The 22,215-nt window shown below is 39.5% G+C and overlaps 1 protein-coding gene across 1 annotated transcript in view; it reads right to left on the bottom strand.

The window, feature by feature from the left end:
• Nucleotides 1–22,215, bottom strand: part of LOC111158089 (N-ethylmaleimide sensitive factor, vesicle fusing ATPase) — a 151,889-nt gene that overhangs the window by 113,202 nt on the left and 16,472 nt on the right. Inside the window, exons 2-4 of the mRNA XM_022519923.1 lie at nt 11,517–11,602; nt 9,102–9,201; nt 5,448–5,487 (exon numbers count right to left, since the gene is read on the bottom strand). Of these exons, the coding sequence (XP_022375631.1) occupies nt 5,448–5,487; nt 9,102–9,201; nt 11,517–11,602 (226 nt within the window). The remainder of the gene's footprint in view (nt 1–5,447; nt 5,488–9,101; nt 9,202–11,516; nt 11,603–22,215) is intronic.

Raw genomic sequence — 22,215 nt, 5'->3', positions numbered from 1 at the left:
CTGAAGAAAAAGATAAAACTATTTCAGAGTGAATAATAAATTACAAAGTACCCATGGGGAGAGTAAATTCAAATTAATATTTAGTAAAAGGCAGTGAAAGAAGAGGAAAACAACCAGATAACAAAAATAAGATTAAAAATATTTTTTTAAAGAACAAAGGCGGGCGCCTGGTTGGCTCAGTTGGTTAAGAATCCGACTCTTGAAGCACCTGGATGGCTCAGTCGTTAAGCAACTGCCTTCAGCTCAGGTCATGATCCCAGGGTCCTGGGATGGATCCCTGCATTAGGCTCCCTGCTCAGTGGGAAGACTGCTTCTCTCTCTCCAACTCCCCCTGCTTGTGTTTCCTCTCTCACCATCTCTCTCTGTGTGTCAGGTAAATAAGTAAAATCTTAAAAAAAAAAAAAAAAAAAGAATCTCATTCTTGATTTTGGCTCAGGTCATGATCTCAGGGTCATGAGATTGAAAGCGGGTCAGGCTCTACACTTAGTGCAAAGTCTGCTTGAGATTATCTCTCTCTCTCTCTGCCCCTCCCCCTGGTGCGCTTGCTCTCTCTCTCCTTAATAAATAAATAAAATCTTTTTTAAAAAAATCCCTAGGGGTGCCTGGGTGGCTCAGTGGGTTAAAGCTTCTGCCTTCGGCTCAGGTCATGATCCCAAGGTCCTGCGATCGCGCCCCACATCGGGCTCTCTGCTTAGCAGAGAGCCTGCTTCCCCTCCTTCTCTCTCTGCCTGCCTCTCTGCCTGCTTGTGATCTCTGTCTGTCAAATAAATAAATAAATAAATTTTAAAATCTTTTAAAAAAAGAACAAAGAAAAACATAGAGGAAAAAGGGAGAGGTAGAAAATAATCATGAACTGTCATATAAGCAACAGATGAGAGTCAAAGGATGTCACTTAGAATTGAGAGAACAGTTTTTGAAAAAGTCAAGAAAAAAAAAAGAGGGAACTAAGGGACTATGAGATGTATAAATGCAAAAGTAATCACTAAAACAAAAATATAAACATTCCTGGGGCGCCTGAGTGGCTCAGTGGGTTAAAGCCTCTGCCTTCCGCTCGGGTCATGATCTCAGGGTCCTGGGATCGAGCCCCGAATCGGGCTTCCCTGCTCAGCAGGGAGCCAGCTTCCTCCTCCCTCTCTCTGCCTGCCTCTCAGCCTACTTGTGATCTTTGTCTGTCAAATAAATAAATAAAATATTTAAAAATAAAATAAAATAAACACTCCTAAATAGCAAAATAAAAATTTTAAAATAGCCAAGATGACATACCGAATAGAGAAACACAACTAAATGCAAAATAAAAGAGCTGATATCTGCGAACGGGCTTAATAAACCTACTACATTTCAGATTAGCTCATAAAGCAAATCCCATCTCTACACTGTATACCATAGACACATTAAAACACAGAGATTAAGAAAGCCTAAATGTAAAGAGATGGGCAAAGATATACTGAGCAAATTAAAAACAGTAAGAAAGCAAAGTTTGTGATCCTGACATCAAAGTATAATTTACAACACATTAAATAATACAAAGAAGGACACTTCATGATTCTAGTAGCCACAATCCACATTAAAAATATAACAGGGGGCACCTGGGTGGCTCAGTGGGTTAAGCCTCTGCCTTCGGCTCAGGTCATGATCTCAGGGTCCTGGGATCGAGCCCCACGTCAGGCTTTCTGCTCATCGGGGAGCCTGCTTCCCCCTCTCTCTCTGCCTGCCTCTCTGCCTACTTGTGACCTCCCTTTCTGTCAAATAAATAAATAAAATCTTAAGAAATATATATAACAGTTATGGGGGTGCCTGGGTGGCTCAGTTTTTAAGCAGCTGCCTTTGGCTCAGGTCATGATCCCAGGGTCTTGGGGTCAAACCTCCCATCGGGCTCCCTGCTCAGCGGGAAGCTTACTTTTCTCTCTCCCACTCCCCCTGCTTGTGTTCCCTCTCTCACGGTGTCTCTCTGTCAAATAAATAAATAAAAATCTTTAAAAAAAAAAGTTATGAATATCTACATACTAAATAACACAGAAACTACTATGTAAAATAGAAACTACAGGAGATGCAAGGAAAAATAGAAAAACAATAAGATTTTAACACACCACTCTCAGTGCAAAATGGGGTAAGTGACCACCAATAATAAGAATATAGAAGATCTGAACGGTACAATCAGTAAAGCAGAGCTTCCGATTATATAACAAACAATATACCCTGATAACAGAGAATATACCTCCTTCTCAGCGCACATTCTTTCTCTGCATGTAGGTGTGTGTGTATGCACATGTGAGATGAAAATGCCTGAGATCTAGGGGTGCCTGGGTGGCTCAGTGGGTTAAGTCTCTGCCTTTGGCTCAGATCATGATCTCGGGGTCCTGGGATCAAGCCCCGCATCGGGCTCTCTGCTCAGCAGGGAGCCTGCTTCCCCCTCTCTCTCTGCCTGTCTCTGCCTGCTTGTGATCTCTCTCTCTGTCAAATAAATAAATAAAATCTTTAAAAAATAATAAAAATAAAAAAAATAAAAATGCCTGAGATCTACCCTCTTCTCAAAGTTTAGGTATATAATGTAATATTGTTAAATAGTCGCCATGCTGTACATTGCTCTCCAGAACTTATAACTGAAACTTTGTACCCTTTGACCAAACAATTCCCCATCTTATAAGTGTTTTCTTCAAAAATATCATCATCATGAAAGGAAAACAAAGAAGCTGAGGATCTGAGAAATGACAGCTAAGGACAATACATGGTCCTGAACTGGATCCTACACTGAAGGGAGGGAAAGTCTGTAAAGGAAATAACTGGGACAATTACCAAAACTGAATTATGGACTACAGAAGAAAGCTTCAATGTTTCATTATATTAATGTTTCATTTCCTGAATTCAATTACTGTAAGACTGCATCTTTGTTCTCAGGAAATACACACTAAAGTATTAGCTGTAAAGAGGAATGATTTCTGCAATGTAATTTCAAATGGTTCAAAATGTGTGTATGAGGGGCACCTGGGTGGCTCAGTGAGTTAAAGCCTCTGCCTTCGGCTCAGGTCATGATCCCAGGGTCCTGGGATCGAGCCCCACCTCGGGCTCTCTGCTCCGCAGGGAGCCTGCTTCCATCTCTCTCTCTCTGCCTGCCTCTCTGTCTACTTGTGATCTCTGTCTGTCAAATAAATAAATAAAATCTTTTTTAAAAAAAATGTGTGTGTATGAAGGGATGTGTAGAGAGAGAAAATGAATTTTTAAAAATATGATAATTGGTGAATCTGAGTAAAAGTAGTATATAGGGATTCTCTTATTCTGGCAAACTTTTCACAAATATGAAATTTTTTAAGCTTTAAACGCAAGCAGAAAGGGGCGTCTGGGTGGGTGGCTGTCGGTTGAGCGTCAGCCTCTTGATTTCAGCTCAGGTCATGATCTCAGGGTCATGGCACTGAGCCCCAGGTCCAGCTCTGAGCTCATAGGGGAGTCTGCTTGAAGATTCTCTCCCTCTGCCCCTCCCCCCATTCATGCACACTCTCTCTCTCTAATAAACCCTTAAAATATTTTTTAAAAAAGAAAAACAAGCAGAAAAAAACCTCAGTTAATTATACTTGCTGCTTCTTTCCTTCTCCTGCTTGTACCCAAGAAGTTGACACGAAACTATCTGACAAGAAGATTCATACCCCATTTTCTCAATTTGCCACAGTGCCTAACAGACAATGTCAGTTTTTGCTTATTAGCTTCTTGGCTTAGAATCCACAAGCAGCTTAGTCTTTTTTTATACCTGATGTCATAAGCTGCTTTCCATGCCCTTCCCCAGTGAACTATGATGACTTGATACATACTTCATTTAAAAAAAGCGCACCATTTGGGGTGCCCGGTGGCTCAGCTGGTTAAGCGCTGGACACTTGGTTTTGGCTCAGGTCATGATCTCAGGATCATGAGACTGAGCCCGCATCAGGCTCCCCACTCGGTGGGGAGAATGCTTGAGGATTTTCTCTCTCCCTCTCTCTCTGCCCCTTCCCTGCTTGCATGCACACATGTGCTTTCTCTCTAAAATAAATAAATAAATCTTTAAAATAAAAATTTTTTAAAAGTATACCATTTGCTTAAATACTGCTACCCTTTTCTTAACTTAAATCTGATTTATCTTTCCAAACAAACACAGAAGAAAACATACCTCAGTATATAGTAAAATGGAATCACCAAGTAATACCAATTACTCCTCTTCAACATAACTTAGACTTTTTTAAAAGGTTTATTTATTTGAGGGGCGCCTGGGTAGCTCAGTGGGTCAAGCCTCTGCCTTTGGCTCAGGTCATGGTCTCAGGGTCCTGGGATCGAGGCCCGCATCTGGCTCTCTGCTCGGCAGGGAGCCTGCCTCCCCTCTCTCTCTCTATCTCTCTGCCTACTTGTGATCTCTCTCTGTCAAATAAATAAATAAAATCTTAAAAAAAAAAGATCTATTTATTTGAGAGAGAGAGAGCCTGAGCAGGAGGGGCAGAGGGAGAGGGAGAATCTCAAGCAAACTCCATGCTGACAGCAGAGCCAAGGCGGGGCTCAATCCCATGACCCAGAGATCACGACCTGAACTGAAACCAAGAGCTGGACGCTTAACCAACTGGGCCACCAAGGCACCCCCAATGTAACTTAGACTTTAAAAAAATATATCCCATAGCCATAATTTCACAAAGTCCTATTCAACTTAATTCTAGGCAAGCCAAATTATCTCCAAGCTATTTTCCTTGACTCCTGAATTCTCCCCTTTCCCTCACTATCTTCCACAGTGACATCAGAATCTTTTTCAAAATTAGGATTTTGACAGGCTCATTCAGAAATCCTCAAGAGCTCTCAACTGTCTTTGAATAAAATCCAAAGTTTCCAGTTGTACTTTTAGGCCCTCCACTAACTGCATGCCTCTATCACTTAATAGAACTCATTCAGGTAAATCCTTTCAATCAGGCAAACATACTTCCTAAGCACTGCCTGTGATTTGCTTGCTCCCATATGAATGCCTTTGATTGATCTTATTTCTCATCTTAAGAGCCTTTCTTCCTTATCTCTCCTATGTAATGCTTCCCCCCCCCCCCCCGACTTCATAGTTATGCTCACAACTCCAGTGCCTAAGAAGATTTCTCTGGTTGATTTTCCAGTCTCCAATCAATTTAGCCACTCCTGTTCTACCTTAGCACTTTCACACAGAGTTCCCAATGCTAATACTTACACACTTATTTACCCTGTACACATTCTGTGAGCTATGAATAAATGGCTATTCTTTCCCCCCATTAGATGGCAATTCTCGGGCAGAATAGCAAGTCGAGAGGTAAGTACCATAACTATTTACTTTTCCATTCTCATATATCTAACCAGTAACTTAAATAGGATCAATGTTTAATGGCCTGACAACCAGTAATAGAAAATTTTAGAGATATCCACAATCATGAGAAACTCATAAAGAAAATCTACATTAGGTAGCTAAAAACTATACCTACCTTCTATTTCTTGCCCAATAGAAAGTCCAGCCCATTTTCGCTGTAAAATAAAAGAAAGACACTTAAATATCAAATTAATCAAAATTAGAGAAATGAGAAAAAGAAGGATCTCTATGAACCTCAGTAACAGGAACACATTCAAAGAGCAAAATGTGGTTTAGTATTGTGTGTTGAACTGTGTTCCACAAAACACGTGCTGCAGTCTTAGCTGCTGGCACATACAAATACAACCATATCTGGAAATAAGGTCTTTGCAGACGCAATCAAGGTAAGATAAGGTCATTATCAAATTAGGGTGGGTGTAAGCCAATATGACCCAGTGTCCTTGCAAGAGGAAAAGAGAAAGACAGACATATGGGGAGAAAAGTCATGTGAAGATGTTGGCAGAGACTAAAGTGACACATCTACCAGTCAAGGAACATCAAAGATTGTTGGCAACACCAGAAGCTAAGCACGGAACAGATTTTTCTCTAAGGCCTTCGGACAGAGCATGGTCCTGCTGGCACCTTAATTTCAGACTTCTAGACTTCCAAACTGCAAGAGAATAAATTTAAGCAGCCACCCCACTCTGTGATACTTTGTACAGTAGCCCTACGAAACATATTATTTATTTATTTAAAGGTTTTATTTATTTATTTGACAGAAAAAGAGAGAAAGCACAAGCAGGGGGAGTGGCAGGGAGAGGGAGAAGCAGGCTCCCGCTGACCAGGAAGCCCAATGTGGGGCTCGATCCCAGGAACCTGGGATCATAACCTGAGCCGAAGGCAGACGCTTAACAAATAAGCCACCCAGGCACCCCTAGGAAACATATTTATATGCTGTAGTTTACATCTGAACATCTATCAGAAAACATACAAAGCTTGCCTTTGTACAATAAAACTGGTATCACTGAGGATATTCCTTTGTCCACTATACTGTGCCGAAGGCCTTCGTAGTATCAGATAACATTTCGGTGTTCTAAATGTACCATGGTTACTTACACTGTTTGTTATAGTATCTCAAAAAGAAAAGACATTCGGGGCACCTGAGTGGCTCAGTGGGTTAAAGCCTCTGCCTTCAGCTCAGGTCACGATCCCAGGGTCCTGGGATCGAGCCCCACATCGGGCTGTCTGCTCAATGGGTAGCCTGCTTCCTTCTCTCTGTCTCTGTCTGCCTCTCTGCCTACTTGTGATCTCTGTCTGTCAAATAAATAAATAAAATCTTAGAGGAAAAAAAAAAAAGAAAAAAGACTTTCAATTCATGAAAACTAAACTGAAGCTGGTCAGCTAATCTAGCCTGAAACCCAAATAGGGATTTCAATCAAGATGGTTCTGATTACTCTCTGTACTAGCCAAAGGATTTTCAGGCATTTGCAACTTGTCTTCAGCTTCTCCCAGGTCCAGAATGGTTACAATGGCAAGAATATGCGGAGGCAGGCCAGATTGTGTTTAGGCAGGAATTTAGGACTGGCTTGGTATGGATTCAAAATTAGTCACTACTGATAACACTTCAAAGAACAGTGAGAAAAATAATTTTTGGCTGAAAAGCCACATTTCTGTCTACTCATCAAGCAGAGCGGATTTGGGGGTGGATGGTGAAAAGGCTGCATGGTGAGTGTGTGCAACACCTGCTTTCCCCTCTAGCTCTCTCATCATAGGTTGCTTCTCCCTCCTCTCTGCCCTTCGTGCCCTCTTCTGTAATATCCCATCTCACTTCTGGCCAGTGAGAAATTTAGCAGCATGCTGAGCAAGTCCAGACTTTGGATCAAAAAGCAGCCACAATTAGGTTCTGTACTTCAATCCCAAAGACAGACTCAAAGGATGAAAGTAATAGTATCTATCATATGGGGTTGTTTTGAGAATTAAATGAGCTAATATATGCAAGAGTATCTAGAATAGTACTTGGCCTATTGTATATATTAGGGTTTTTTTTTTAAAGCAGAGACAAGAAGAAATAATTAGAAACCCCTTTTCTGACCACCAGAATTTCAGCTCTGCAAAAGTTGACAAACTCTAAAATATTCCAAACACCTAATGTGTAGAAACAAATGTGAAAAATAGTCCTGATAATCAGAGGCATCCAAACAGAGAAAAGGGAATTGCCAGTAAAGATGTCCCATAATTTTTGAGGGCTTCAAGAGATCTTTAATAGATCCCTAAAGAGTGTTTGATGTCTTTCCTTCAACCTCCAGGGGAGTAAATCAATGTTTATTAGCATACTAGAAAGTATCAATTCCATTCTAGAAAGTAGGGGTTGCATTATATTGCTGAGGACTGTGGGATTAGCAGCACAAGCAAGATGATAAGGGAGAAAAGAATACAGACTAGTACTTGCAATGCTCCTCAGTTATGTATTGGTGCTGCAACAGTGCAAGGTAGTTTTCCCACCACAGAATCCTCCAACAATTATAAATGTAAGCATAATCCTTCCACTCTTTAGGAAGACCAGCAAGTTACATTGTACTCTGAGATAGCAGCTACTCATATCATACTCATTAGCGTGACATCATTGCATTTTATTTTAAATTTTTTTTTAATTTTTTTTTTTTAATTTGACAGAGAGAGAGAGATCACAAGCAGGCAGAGAGGCAGGCAGAGAGAGAGGGGAGGAAGCAGGCTCCCCGCAGAGCAGAGAGCCCGACGCGGGGCTCGATCCCAGGACCCTGGGATCATCACCCGAGCCGAAGGCAGAGGCTTTAACCCACCGAGCCACCCAGGCGCCCCACATCATTGCATTTTAAAAAGCACTATTATTAGATGTCAGTTTTATAATTTTTTTCCCAAGATTTTATTTTTTTATTTGACAGAGAGAGAAAGCACAAGCAGGGAAAGCAGCAGGTAGAGGGGGAGGGAGAAGCCCTGATGCAGGGCTCCATCCCAGGGCCCTGGGATCATGACCTGAGCTGAAGGCAGATGTTCAATTGACTGAGACACCCAGGAGCCCCTATAAATATTATTTTTATATATTTTTTGTTACTCTATGAGCTAACATTAAAATAACTTGAGACTATCTGATAGCTAACTGCTATTACTGCAGAATTTTTTAAAAATTAGGAAAAAAACTCAAGGCAATAAAAGGCAAACATAGCAAAACTCACAATTAAGAATGTATATTTAAAAAAAAAAAAAAAAGAATGTATCTTTAGGGGTGCCTGGGTGGCTTAGTCGGTTAAGCATCTGCTTCAGCTCAGGTCTCCTGGGATCAAGCCCCACGTTGGGAACCTGCTTCTCCCTCTTCCTCTGCCCCTTCCCCCTGCTTGTGTGTGCAAGTGGGTGCACGCTCTCTTTCTGTCTCTGTCTCTCTCTCAAAAAAATGAATAAAATCTAAAAAAAAAAAAAAAAAGAATGTATCTTTAGGGGCACCTGGTGGTTCAGTCGGTTAAGCATCCATCTCTCCATCTTGGCTCAGGTCAGGGTCTGAGGGTTGTGAGATTAAACCCCTATGTTAGGCTCCACACTGGGTGCAGAGCCTACTTCAGATTCTCTCTCCCCCTCGCCCTCTGCCCCACCTCCCTTTAAAAAAAAAAAAGGAAGTATTTTTAAATTCCTTATATAAATACCTAGATGTTTTTCTTCCATATGAATCAATAGAGTTCCAGGATGAGACTTGCTTTAAATGAACTGATTTTTCTAGGACTTTCAAGAATAGAAGAGAATAAATTAGCCTCTGAGTTACCTGAGGTAAGCTGAATGCAATGCTCCCTGGAACCACTGACGGATGGGTCCTCAATGTAAATGTGTACCTGTGGTTGGGAGAGGTCCTCACAATCACATGCCTAAAAGACAGAAACATAGTTGGTGCTCCGTGTCGTAGGAAATACAAACCATCAATTCCACTGCATGTGCTCATTTCCAACAACTGATGCTTGATGAGTACCGGTGGAAACATGGCAGGATGTTTGAAAGTCCTGAAGGAACAGAACCACAAATTTCATTTCTCAAAAACTGTCAGCAATTCAAAATGTTTTACAGGCATAACCTTGGGCCAAGCACACAACAAGGAGAATCAGGATCAAGTTCAAGAGAGTACAGACCAATCAAAGTATCAACACCATTATATTTCCAGTTTATATAAAAGTGAAGACAATGATTTAGAGTCTTAGATATTAAGTAAAAATTAGATGAATTTCCTCTCCTGGGAATTATTTCACACCTTAAATAGAACAAATGGAGGAGAACCAGAGATAGAAGAACCAGGATATAACAGTCCAAAAAAAGTTAAGTTTTAGGACTATTCATTAAATCTCTGTAGGCTCTCACAATAGTTCAAACAGAATAAAAAATTGTCGCAAAATACATCAGCTTTCATACAGATGTCAAATATTTAATATTTTAAGGCATTTTGTGCTCATTCATCCTGCTCAGAAGTTACCCATAAACAGATAAAATATACGCATCTCATAATAACCTCCTACAACAAGAAATTGCCAAGGACTGTGTGTGTGATAAAAGCTTCAAACTCTATTTTGCAACAGCACTATCTGTTTTGAAATCATCTTTTAGAGGGAAGCCTGGGTGACTCAGTCAGTTAAGCATCTGCTTCGGCTCAGGTCATGATCCTGGGGTCATGGGATCAAGCCCCGAGATGGGCTCCTTGCTCAGCAGGGAGGTGTAGGGGGGTGTCTGCTTCTTCCTCTGCCTCTGCTCCCCCCGCTCATGTTCTCTCTCTCACTAGCTTGCTCACTCTCTCAAATAAATAAATAAAATCTTTTAAGAAAATCACCTTTTAAAATGCTATGACTTTTAAAATATTAATGGTTAATGTTTCCATACATGTCATTTTGCCACTACAAGTTCCTTATATCTGCTATATTTCAAGTAACTTCATCAAGAGTATGGTGAACATTTGACAAATATAAGAGAATTCCATAAACAGGGGAGCCTGGGTGGCTCAGTGGGTTAAAGCCTCTGCCTTCAGCTCAGGTCACGATCCCAGGGTCCCAGGATCAAGCCCCTCATTGGGCTCTCTGCTCAGCAGGGAGCCTGCTTCCCCTTCTCTCTCTGCCTGCCTCTCTGCCTACCTGTGATCTCTGTCAAATAAATAAATATTTTTAAAAAAAACTTAAAAAAGAGAATTCCATAAACAAATTCTCATACTGATTATCTACACCCCAGTTTATACATAGAAAGTTCTGTGTTCAACTTAGCACCAAAGAATTTTTAGGACAAGGAACAATATTACTGCAATCATGTAGTGCAGCCCCTTACTCTAAAGCTGAAAACTGGAGATAATTGGCAATTCTAACTTTGTAAAACTCCTGGATTTTACAGATAGCTGGTTTTTTGTTGTTTTTTTTTTTTTTAATAAGGCTCAGTTAAAATTCTGCCTTACTGTTCCTTATTACCCTAGTCTGCCATCTGGTGGGGCTCCTTTATCTCCTTACCTCTACCAGTCTCAGATGCATACATGGGTGGCACTGAACTTGGTAATAGGGTTTTTAGAAGTTCTGGCAGTGGGTGATGACAATAAATAAATGACAACAAAAAAATATGTATAAGTAAATACTTATAAATACTTTGTTGTGCATCTTGTAATTTTCATGTCTCTTAGATTATCATAATAATAATTATCAAAATAGCTAATACTGATTGTGCTTATTAATGTACAAGGCACTGTTCTAAATGCTTTATTTATGTAAGTCAATCTGCCCAACCACCCTGAGAAAGATATTATCACCATCCCCATTTCACAGATATGGGCACAGAGGCAAAGAGATGGTAGGTGAAACTTACCCATAGTCACCAGTTCGTAACTGGCAGAGCCAGAATCCAAACTCAGACAATTTGACTGAAGACCCCAAATCCTAATGACTATGCTATATATGATTTATATAACAAGTATGCTTAGTTCTGCTAAGAAAGTTGATAAAAATAAAAGTTATAGATAAAAAGGTATGTATGATTTTTAAAATATATTAATCAATGTTTAACACAGTAAAGACTGAAATACAGTAACTCTCAATTCTTCCATTTTCCCACTCAGCAAGAGGAATTAAAAAATTATTCTCAAGTTTCCTAAAAAATAAGGGGTCTCTAGAAGTTTCTAAAATACCACTTGGCTGGTTAGGAGAAAACAAAATTAGATACTCACTGGCCAGGCTGGAAATCCTTTTCATTCACAACTGCACAGTTGGTTAAAGATAATTCATCTGTAGGACATCTTGCAGCTTGCATACTCTATAAAAATCAACGATTAAGAAAATAAAATTAAGTCATCTTTTAAAGATTGATTGATTGATTGATTTATCTTAGAAAGAGCAAACACAACCAGGGAATGGCACGCGGAGGGAGAGGGAGAAGCAGACTCCCTGCTGAGCAGAGAGCCTGACATGGGGCTTGATCCCAGGACCCTGAGATCATGACCTGAGCCGAAGGCAGACATCCAACCAACTGAGCCACCCAGACACCCCTAAGTCATCTTTTACAGTCTTAGAGAATAGTTTATGCCTCCTCTCCTCTATTCCTCTTCACCTATCGTTTTTGACTCCTTGCACTCCTGCCTCTGTGGTAACAGCAAGCCCTTCCTTTGGGAAACTGTTCCTTCTCCATCCATTGCACATGCTTTCATGGGCCTGCCAATCACAGGACACATGCAACCACAGACTCTAGTTCATCCGTGGGATTTTATATAGACGTGCTGGGAGAAGGCCTTTCTTTTGCCTCACCACCTCATGGAGGACGACCTCCTGCTCTAAAAGAGAGTGAAACGATCACAGGGAAAGCAAAGGTAACAGAGACATGAATAGACACCTCGAGATACAGATCTGACAACCAAGTTAAAACTCTTGAGATGAGTCCTGAACATTGGTTATGAACCAATACATTCTTTTTGTCACTTAACCTTATTTGGTTCAGTTTTCCATCTTTTCTGAAGAAAAGAATTTTGACTGATTCAAATGCAGTGAAGTAAATTTAGTAAGTTTAATAAAGTGTATCATGAAAAAATATTTTTAGAAGAGATCCCAAGTGCGGGCTCCATGGCTTAGCTGGTTAAAGCGCCTGTCTTGTAGAAGAGATCCCAAGTGTCATGAGCCACATCTCCTAAGGATTAAGAAAGACCGTCTTCCAAGTATCTCCCAACAAAGATAACTGGAAGGTTTATTTTTTTCAAAGCAGCAATTCATCTTTTTGATCAACAACTACTAGCAAAACATTCCTTTATATAACGTACTTAACCAATAACCCTTCCGCCATTCTCTAGGGTTTCCTAGTTAGTAAAATATGACCCCTGTTGTTATCACAAGTAGTTTGTGACTAAAGTGCTCATTTTTTAAATCTCAAGCCAAAGCTGATTCTTCTTAAATTTGCCTTCCAAATACAAATGAATAAAGCAAACTAAATTGCCTTTTTGCTTTGCTTTTATTTTAACTAAAAGACTAGTTTCAACAGTTATCCCAGTTGTTAAGAGTAGTGGTCCCTAAATTAGGCTATGTCATCAGAAGGATTCGCTGATTGATACCAAATATCAAAATTAACTGCATTTAGAAAACAGACCTCTAAATAGGTATATTATAAAATATTAAGTCAATATTTTAAAGAATAACGAAGTAGCACTTTGCTTTTTGTATATGTTCTACTGTGTATATAAATTATTAGTATGTCGCTTATAAATAAATATGCATACATATTGGAGGTACATGACGAAAACATGTTTTACTTATGGGATTCCTAAAATGTTTAGAAATCACTTATTTAGAACATGAGGTGAATAAAGTCTGGGTCAAAAGTTTGCTTTATGAACGAGACAGTATTTTTGCCCATGGTCAGTCTGAGTAGCCATCTGACAAGTATACCAAACTTTTTTAGTTTCCTACCCATCCTGGGGTATCTCTCATCTATAAGCTTCTTCCTTGTATATTTTTCTTTCTTCACTAATACTGAGCCTCTTGCCTAGCTAACCCCTCTCATTTCAACAATTCTCAGCTCAGACATTACTTTTTCTAGAACTTTCTAGACCTTTCCCTCCTCACTAAACTGATACAATAAAGTTCAAATGAAAGCACCTATTTTTATTGTCTGTTTACATATGTGCATGGCATAAAAGACAATAAGCTTCTCGAGGTCTCAGACTACATCTTGCTTACATGTGTGGTTTCCCAGGACTAGCACAGAGCTTGGAATGCAGTGAGTGCTCATCAAATATCTGCTGAATAAATGAACTTATGGATCAGTACAAATCTAGCTGCAGAATAAACAGTTCAAAGGACAGGTACACAAAGGACATTTCAAGGTTCCTTAGGAAGTGATATGAAGGGACATAATGTAAATTATCTAACAGTACAAAATTGCACAGAATTGATAAAGCCAAAGTAATAAAAAATTTACAAAATGCTCAATCATTTTTTTAAAGATTTTATTTACTCATTTGAGATAGAGAGAGAGAGAGAGAGCATGAGCAGGGGAAGAGGCAGAGGGAGAGGGAGAAGCAGACTCCCTGATGAGCTAGAGAAGCCTGACACATGGCTTAATCACAGGACCCGGAGATCATGACCTGCGCTGAAGGTAGACACTTAACAATGTGAGCCACCCAGGCGCCCCTAAGTTAACGTTTTCATTTATAAACTTGTTCAGTTCTCAAAGAGTTAGTGTCCTCACATTTATTATCTTACAGTTCTATGGCTCAGGAGCCTAGGCGTAGCCCATCTGGGTTGTCTAAAGTCTCCTAAGGCTATAATCAAGAAGTCATCTAGAGGCTTGCTTCACTGATCACTGGGACGGTTGGCAGAATTTATTTCATTGCTATGGTGAGACGGATTGTCCAGGCTTCTTGCTGTAAAATATCCACAGTTCCTGGAGAATACTCTCAATTCTTTGCTACACGCCATTCTCCATATAGCCACTTAGTTCATCAAGCCAGCAAGGAGAGTCAATAGGTTGAGTCCACTAGCAAGCTGGAATGTTATGTAACACGATGTAATTATGGAAATGACATTGCATTGCCTTTGCCATAATCCAGTTGTTAGAAGCGGCATGTCTCATATACCCAAGTAGAGGGGATGACACAGAGGCACGAATAAGAGGCAGTGATGATGGGAGGGGGTCACCTTCCAGTCTGTCTGATACATGACATTATTTGTAATACTTTTCTACATCCATCAAAAAAAAAATTGCCAAAGAGGTAGTGCCCTTCAAAAAAAAGTGAAAAACTCTGTAGAAGTCATCTGGCTAGCCAACCAAAACAGATGCTGTGAGCAAAAGGCCTCCCTACTGGAATCTAGAAGCATCTGTGTTTTTATGATATGCCAAGCAGGGTATCTCATTTTCTCATCAAAATATAAATCCCTATAAATAGTAGCTGTTTACTTACCACAGGAATGCCAAAGGAAAATTCCACAATTTTTCTAACATTGAACTTGCCTCTAGGAAACAATAATAAAACCTCAGTCACTGAAGCCACACAGCTATTATGAAATAAAAATGTGACATTGAGGGGCGCCTGGGTGGCTCAGTGAGTTAAGCCTCTGCCTTCGGCTCAGGTCATGATCTCAGGGTCCTGGGATCGAGCCCTGCATCGGGCTCTCTGCTCGGCAGGAGCCTGCTTCCTCCTCTCTCTCTGCCTGCCTCTCTGCCTACTTGTGATCTCTCTCTGTCAAATAAATAAATAAAATCTTTAAAAAAAATGTGACATTGATAGGCATTTTTATATAAGGTCAGTTATTTGAGTTACTAGAACATTTAACCATCTAAAGGCTGTAAAGTGTTTTCACTAATAACCTGAAATGTAAAAAATTATTAACTCATTGCTACTTGAAGGAACAAAAATCTCAACCATTCTTTAATGGAAACTTTGGTAGAAGTAATCATATCATTACTTGAATGCCTTTAAAGTGCAGAAAGAGAATTTGCTTCTCTTCATCAAAAAAAAAAAAAAACAACCCAAAAAAGATAGAAGACTTTAACCAGGTCTCGTCTGGGCAACATTATACAGTTTTCGAATTTAAATAGCATACTTCCATCCAAAGGTCCACTGAATTAATGAAATATATGCTTTATCATTTACCAAAGAGTTCAGTAGGGAAAATTAAGTAGAAAAAAACAGAGTGTAGCAGCTCACTAGAAGAGCTCATTACCAAGTAACTGCCCCTACCCTCACTGTAACACTCAAGAACCGCTGGTTCTTCCTCTGTGGTGCTTGAGGCCTTGGTTACATCTCTCTAGAGACACACAAATCCCCCACAGGAAACGGAAGTAGGACGGATAACATGAACTTGCCCAGAGCCAGCTCCGCTGACAAGTCTCACTCAATTATTTCTTGTCGGATGATCTTTGCTGAAAAATAACATTTTAGAAATGCACTGTTCAATAAAGGAACCACTAGACAGATATGGCTACTAAAATTAAAATTTAAAATTCCATTCAGTTGCACTAGCCACCTTTCAAGTGCCACATGTGGCCAGTAGCTATCACTGTGGAAAGTTTCACTGGACAGGGCTAGTCTAGGATTATGTGAGAAAGGCCATCAATGATACTTGTCTTCAGGCCTATGGAATTTCTCTGTGCATAAACCCTGTAATAATTTCTGTTGAAATTTTGAAGTCACATGAGCCTAAAAGGGAGTGATACCGTAGAAATAAGTTAAACGTCCTGAAGTTATCTCTCAAAGAGCCTGCAGGGATACTTTTATCTTATCCATTTCCGACCAATAATTATTCACATATATGAACCCCCTAACATTCCTTAGGACCTTAAAATTCCTTTACAGATTTATAATGAAAAAGAAAAATAACATGTTCCCATTTTGGTCTTTTTTGGGGAGGCGGGGCCCTCCCCCAAAATGTAAAAGGCTGGCAACATAAAGTACAGGCAAAAACATAATACAGTTTCTTATAAAGTTAATGTGACCCAGCAAGTCTATCCTTAACTTTTTACTCAAGAGGAATGAAAACATGTAGCCACACTTGTACACAGAAGCTTTATTCATAACAACCAAAAACTGGAAAGACACACAAGTGCCTACCAACACATGAGTGGATAAACGAATTGTGGTTCAGCCATACAATGGAACACTATCCAGCAATTAAAAAGAAACTACGGATACATGCCACAACGTAAGTAAACTTCAAAAACATAACAATGAGTAAAAGAAGCCAAATGCAAAATAAGAGCTCACTGGAAATTATGTAAAATGCATCTCATATTCAGATGAAATTCTAGAAGAGGCAAAGTAATCTAGAGCAACAACAACAAATGATCCGTCAGTGCTTGCCTAAGTGAAACGGACAGCAAAGAAGTATGAAGTAATTTATTGAGATGACAGAGTGGTTTTTTTTTTAATATTTTATTTACTCATTTGACAGAGATAGACACAGTGAGAGAAGGAACACAAGCAGGGAGAGTGGGAGAGGAAGAAGCAGGCTTCCCGCTGAGCAGGGAGCCCGATGTGGGGCTCAACCCCAGGATCCTGGAATCGTGACCCGACCCAAAGGCAGACACTTAACCACTGAGCCACCCAGGCGCCCCAACAGAGTGTTTTATAGGGTTTTTATTTATTTTTTAAGATTTTATTTACTTGGGGTGCATGGGTAGCTCAGTCAGTTAAGTGTCCTCCTTCCACTCAGGTCATGATCCCAGGGTTCTGGGATCAAGTCCCACATGGGGCTTCCTGCTTGGTGGGGAGCCTGCCTCTCCCTCTTCCACTTCCCCTGCTCCTGCTTGTGTGCATGCTCTCTCGCTCTCTCTCTCTCTCTCAAATGAACTTATTTAATTGAGAGAGAGAGAGTGAGAGTATGTTCGAGCACAGGGGAGGGACAAAGGGAGAGGGAAAAGCAGACTACCCACTTGGCAGGGAGCAGGATGTAGGGCTCAATCCCAGGACCCTGCAATCATGACCCGAGCTAAATGCAGACACTTAACCAACTAAGCCACCCAGGTGCTGTATCAGTGTTTTACATCTTGATTGCATTTTACTGTATATAGGTTATACTTCAACAAAGTTGAGAGATTACACTCTGATTTTTCAATGGCAGTACAATTTAATAATTTCCATTGCAAAGACAGGATAAATGCTAAAACTAGAAAATGGACTTTAGGTACAAGTTCAAAATGGGGCTCTTATTCCTATATAACAAAGACCTAGACCTTGATACATTCATACTCTTACCTGGTAGAGAGAGATAATTAGGCCTGAAGAACAGACTCCATTCATTCCCCAACCAGTCCTCATTCCAGATGTAGGAAACCTACACAACTAAGAGAATGGTCAGATCCACCTCTAAAAGGCCAGTCCAAGGGTGCTGCCCATACTGGCCTTCTAGCCCTGGGCACAGGAAGTGAAAGATGAAGGATAAAACCTACAACTCCAGGGCACCTGGGTGGCTCAGTGTGTTAAGACTCTGCCTTCGGCTCAGGTCATGATCTCAGGGTCCTGGGATCGAGCCCCGCATTGGGCTCTCTGCTTGGCAGTGAGCCTGCTTCCCCCTCCCCCTCTGCCTGGCTTTCTGCCTACTTGTGATCTCTCTTTCTCTCTCTCTCTCTCTCTGTCAAATAAATAAATAAAATCTTTAAAAAAAAACAAAACAAAACCTACAACTCCTTCTGGCACAAACGTCCCATACTGACTGTCAGATTGGTAATTCTTCCTCCTAAGAAGAATAAGTAAGGATTTTTTTTTCTCTGTAATAATTCTTCCCTTAAGAGGCAAGAAAGTTTGAGCTAAAGTTGCACCCTCCCTCTGGGCAGGAATGGAAAAGTGAGGAAATAGGAAGAAATGTATACTCACCCACTCGTACACAATGATAACTGAATGAGATAATCCTCATTTACTGATGCAGAGTAAATACTCAATGAATCTTAGCTATCTATAACTACCCTAAAGATATTCAGTAATAGCAAAAAAAAAAAAAAAAATCACAGATACCTAAACCTATATAAATGCCAGAAATAGGGGTGTGGCTAAAAGAATCTCAACTATGCAGGCATTTCAAAGGTCAAGGTACCTCTGTGTGTTATTGACAAGGGAAATGTCCACATTATAGTGCTAATTTTTTTTTTTAAGTTATGAAACAATGTGTAGGGAAAGTTTGTTTTTTTTTTAACAAACAAGATATGCACTAAATTAACAGTAGTCATCACTGAGGAGAAACAAGAAGTCATTAGGGAAACACTTCCCACAATTCTAAAATTATTTTTACAATAAATAACACTTATCTTATGGAAATAATTTTTCTTTAATTTTTTTTAAGTCTATTTAGTTATTTTAAGTTCTCTCCACCCAACGTGGGGCTCAGACTCACAACCCTGAGATCAAGAGTTGATCCCTCTTCTGACTAAGCCAGCCAGGCACTAAGGGAAATAATTTTAAATATGGGAAACTTTTATGTACAAAATTGTTCTCTACAGCATTATTTTAACAGTGATGAATTAGAAGCAACCTAAAAATACTATTTCTAAGTAAAGGCTATGTAAACTACAACATATCCACTTAATTAAATATTATATAATCATCAAACTGCTCATAATATACTGATGGGTTTATATCACAGGAACATGAAAAAAATGTATGTAAGTTTTACTCTACTTTGCAGCTTGGTTTTTTAAAAGAATAGCAAATCAACTAAATGGAAACACACCAAAATGTAAAAAACAATTGTGACTAGATAATGGAACTACAGATGATTTTTTTTTTCATCTTTTTTCCTGCATTTTCCAATTTAACCAAATTAAAATTTTTATCTTAAAGTTAATTGATAGTGGGGCACCTAGGTGGCTCAGTCAGTTAAACATCCAACTCCTGATTTTGGCTTAGGTCATGGTCTCAGCATCATGAGATCAAGCCCCACGTCAGGCTCCAAGCTCAGTGGTGAGTCTACTTGAGATTCTCTCTCTCCCTCTCCTTCTGCCCCTCCCCCCACCTTCTCTCTCAAATAAATAAATCTTTAAAGTTAATTGATGACATTTCATTTTAGACCTCTGTCTGCTTCTGTACAGACAGTTATGACCACACACATTAGGAAAATAACTCAAAGCATGCTTAATAAAGGTCATTGTCATTATTCACTACATACAAGACACTGCCTCATCCTTTGTGCGTGTTTTTTCTTTATTTACAAAAATCCTTGTCATACCATGATCAAAATTAGGTTTAGCCAACATGATTTAATTATGAAGAAAAAACACTTCTAGCAAACTTAGTAAGAAACTATAAAATATGGTCTGAAACATAGAACCATTTGATACTTAGAGTTAAAGATTTATTTATATTGGGCAGGTTATATTGGTAGCATCAAAATGAGCACTAAATCATAGTCAGTTGACAGAGTCCTTGGTACTGTGAATAATTTCCTCTCCAAGGCTGCATTAATCTGAAAAAGTTCATCAATGCCTTAAAATAAATTACTTAAAAATGTGGAGAAGAACCTGGAACAATACCTACCTAGCACATGAGAGAGACTCAAAAAGAGACTCAAGGGCGCCTGGGTGGCTCAGTGGGTTGAAGCCTCTGCCTTCGGCTCAGGTCATGGTCCCAGGGTCCTGGGATCGAGGCCCGCATCAGGCTCTCTGCTCAGCAGGGAGCCTGCTTCCTCCTCTCTCTCTGACTGCCTCTCTGCCTATTTGTGATGTCTCTCTCTCTGTCAAATAAATAAATTAAAAAATCTCTTAAAAAAAAAAGAGACTCAATAAGTTTTGTTGAATTTAATTTATGTTCTAATTTTTTTTTTTAAGATTTTATTTATTTGTCAGAGAGAAAGGGAGAGAGAAACAGAGAGCTAGCACAAGCAGGGGGAGCTGTGGTCAGAGGGAAAAGCAGGCTTCCTGTGCAGCAAGGAGCCCAATGTGGGACTAGATCACAGGACCCTGGGATGATGACCTGAGCCAAAGGCAGCTGCTTGACCTACTGAGCCACCCAGGCATCCAAAGTATTTGTTAAATTTAAAAATTTTTGGAGAAATATACCTACAAAGTTGAAGAAAATTTATGCCTATCTAAGCAGATAAACACATAAAATCAGAAACTGCTATAAATAGGAAATACACAACAGGTTCCAACTACAACAGAAAAAAGTGTTTAAAGTACTAGAAAAAAGCTTAGCAAAAATGCCGAAGACTCATAAAGAAAACCCATGGAAATACATAAGAGAATATCCATAAAAACTAAGAGAAATATGATGTTACCATATGCAATGACTCAATACTGTAAGGGTATCATGAACTCCAAATTAACCTATAAATGTAATGTAATTATAGGCAGAATCCCAATGGATCGTTCGTAAATTCAATCTAAACTGCAAATGCCAAGTAAAATACAGTAGAGGAAATGGGAGGGAATTTTTTAAAATTTGTTAAAGTAGCCAAGAATACGTTCAGGAAGAATGAGGGAAATTGGCCCTACTGGACATCAAAACATGCTATACACAGTAATTAAAGCTAGATGGTACCGGTACAAAAACAAACCGTTCATGGAGTAGAACCACCAACCCAGAGACAGGATTAGATGTACACGAGAATTTAATATACAAGACTGAGAATGGGGGAGTAGGGAGGAACTATTCAATACCGATGTTGAGACAACCGACTAGCCATTTGGTGGTGGTGTGGGAAGAGTGTTAATAACAATAGATAACATGTTTGGGGAACTTTATTATGAGTCAGGCACTGTTTTAAGAGCTTTACATACCTGCAAGCATCCCAGCCCACAATTCTTTCTTATTACCAAAATCTAACATTACAGTTGACCCCTTGAACTACATGGGTTTGAACTCTACTTCTATGCGGCTTTTAATACATTACACTATTATGAATGTATTTTCTCTTCCTCATGATTTTATATATATATATAGAAAGATTTTTATTTATTTATTTATGACAGAGATCACAAGTAGGCAGAGAGGCAGTCAGAGAGAGAGGAAGGGAAGAAGGCTCCCTGTTGAGCAGAGAGCCTGATATGGGGCTTGATCCCAGGACCCTGGGATCATGACCTGAGCTGAAGGCAGAGGCTTTAACCCACTGAGCCACCCAGGTGCCCCTATATATATATTTCTTATAATCAAGTAAACTCTATGCCCAACATAGGACTCAAATTCATAACCCCAAGATCTAGAGTCACATGTTCTACCAACTGAGCCAGCCAGGTGCCCCCCTTATGATTTTCTTAACATTTTTTCTCCAGCATAATTCATTAAGAATACAGTATACAATACACAGAGCATACAAAATAAGTGTTATTCAACCATTTATCAGTAAGGCTTCTGGTAACAGACTATTAGTAGTTAAGACTTTGCAGAGTCAAAAATTCTAAGTGGAATTTCAACTGTCAATGTCCCTAACCCCTGTGTTCTTCAAAGGTCAACTGTATCTGCCTCACTCTAGTTACTGCTTTTGTTTCTCACAAGAAAAATTATTTTTCTCTAAATGATCTTTTAATAGGATTCATTCGGAAAACTGCATACTTAGAAGAGAAAAAAATTCTAATTTTACGGTGAATAACCTGGAGATTGCATATTTTCATCTTATAGGCACCTCCAATATAATTCAAGCACATAATATAGTTCTATTTTATCACCTGCTGACACCCTGATCTTGGACTTCCAGCCTCCACAACTGTGAGAAATAAATTTGTTACTTAAAGTACCCCAGTCTCTGGCATTTTATTATAGCAGCCCAAAGAGACTAAGATAATTTCATATAACATACAATTCATCATTTTGAAGTGTACACTTCAGTGATTTTTACTATATTCACTATGTTGTGCAATCATCGCCACTAACATTTCCAGAACATTTCCAGCAAACTCCAAAAAGAAATCCTGTACTTATTAGTAGTCCCAATTCTCCTATTCCTTCACCCTCTGATAAC

This window comes from Enhydra lutris, unplaced genomic scaffold, assembly GCF_002288905.1.
Source record: "Enhydra lutris kenyoni isolate GAN:26980312 unplaced genomic scaffold, ASM228890v2 scaffoldscaffold57, whole genome shotgun sequence".
NCBI classification, from domain to species: Eukaryota; Metazoa; Chordata; class Mammalia; order Carnivora; family Mustelidae; genus Enhydra; species Enhydra lutris.
The sequence above is the reverse complement of the archived record's forward strand: the minus strand, read 5'-3'. Positions and strand labels throughout refer to the sequence as shown.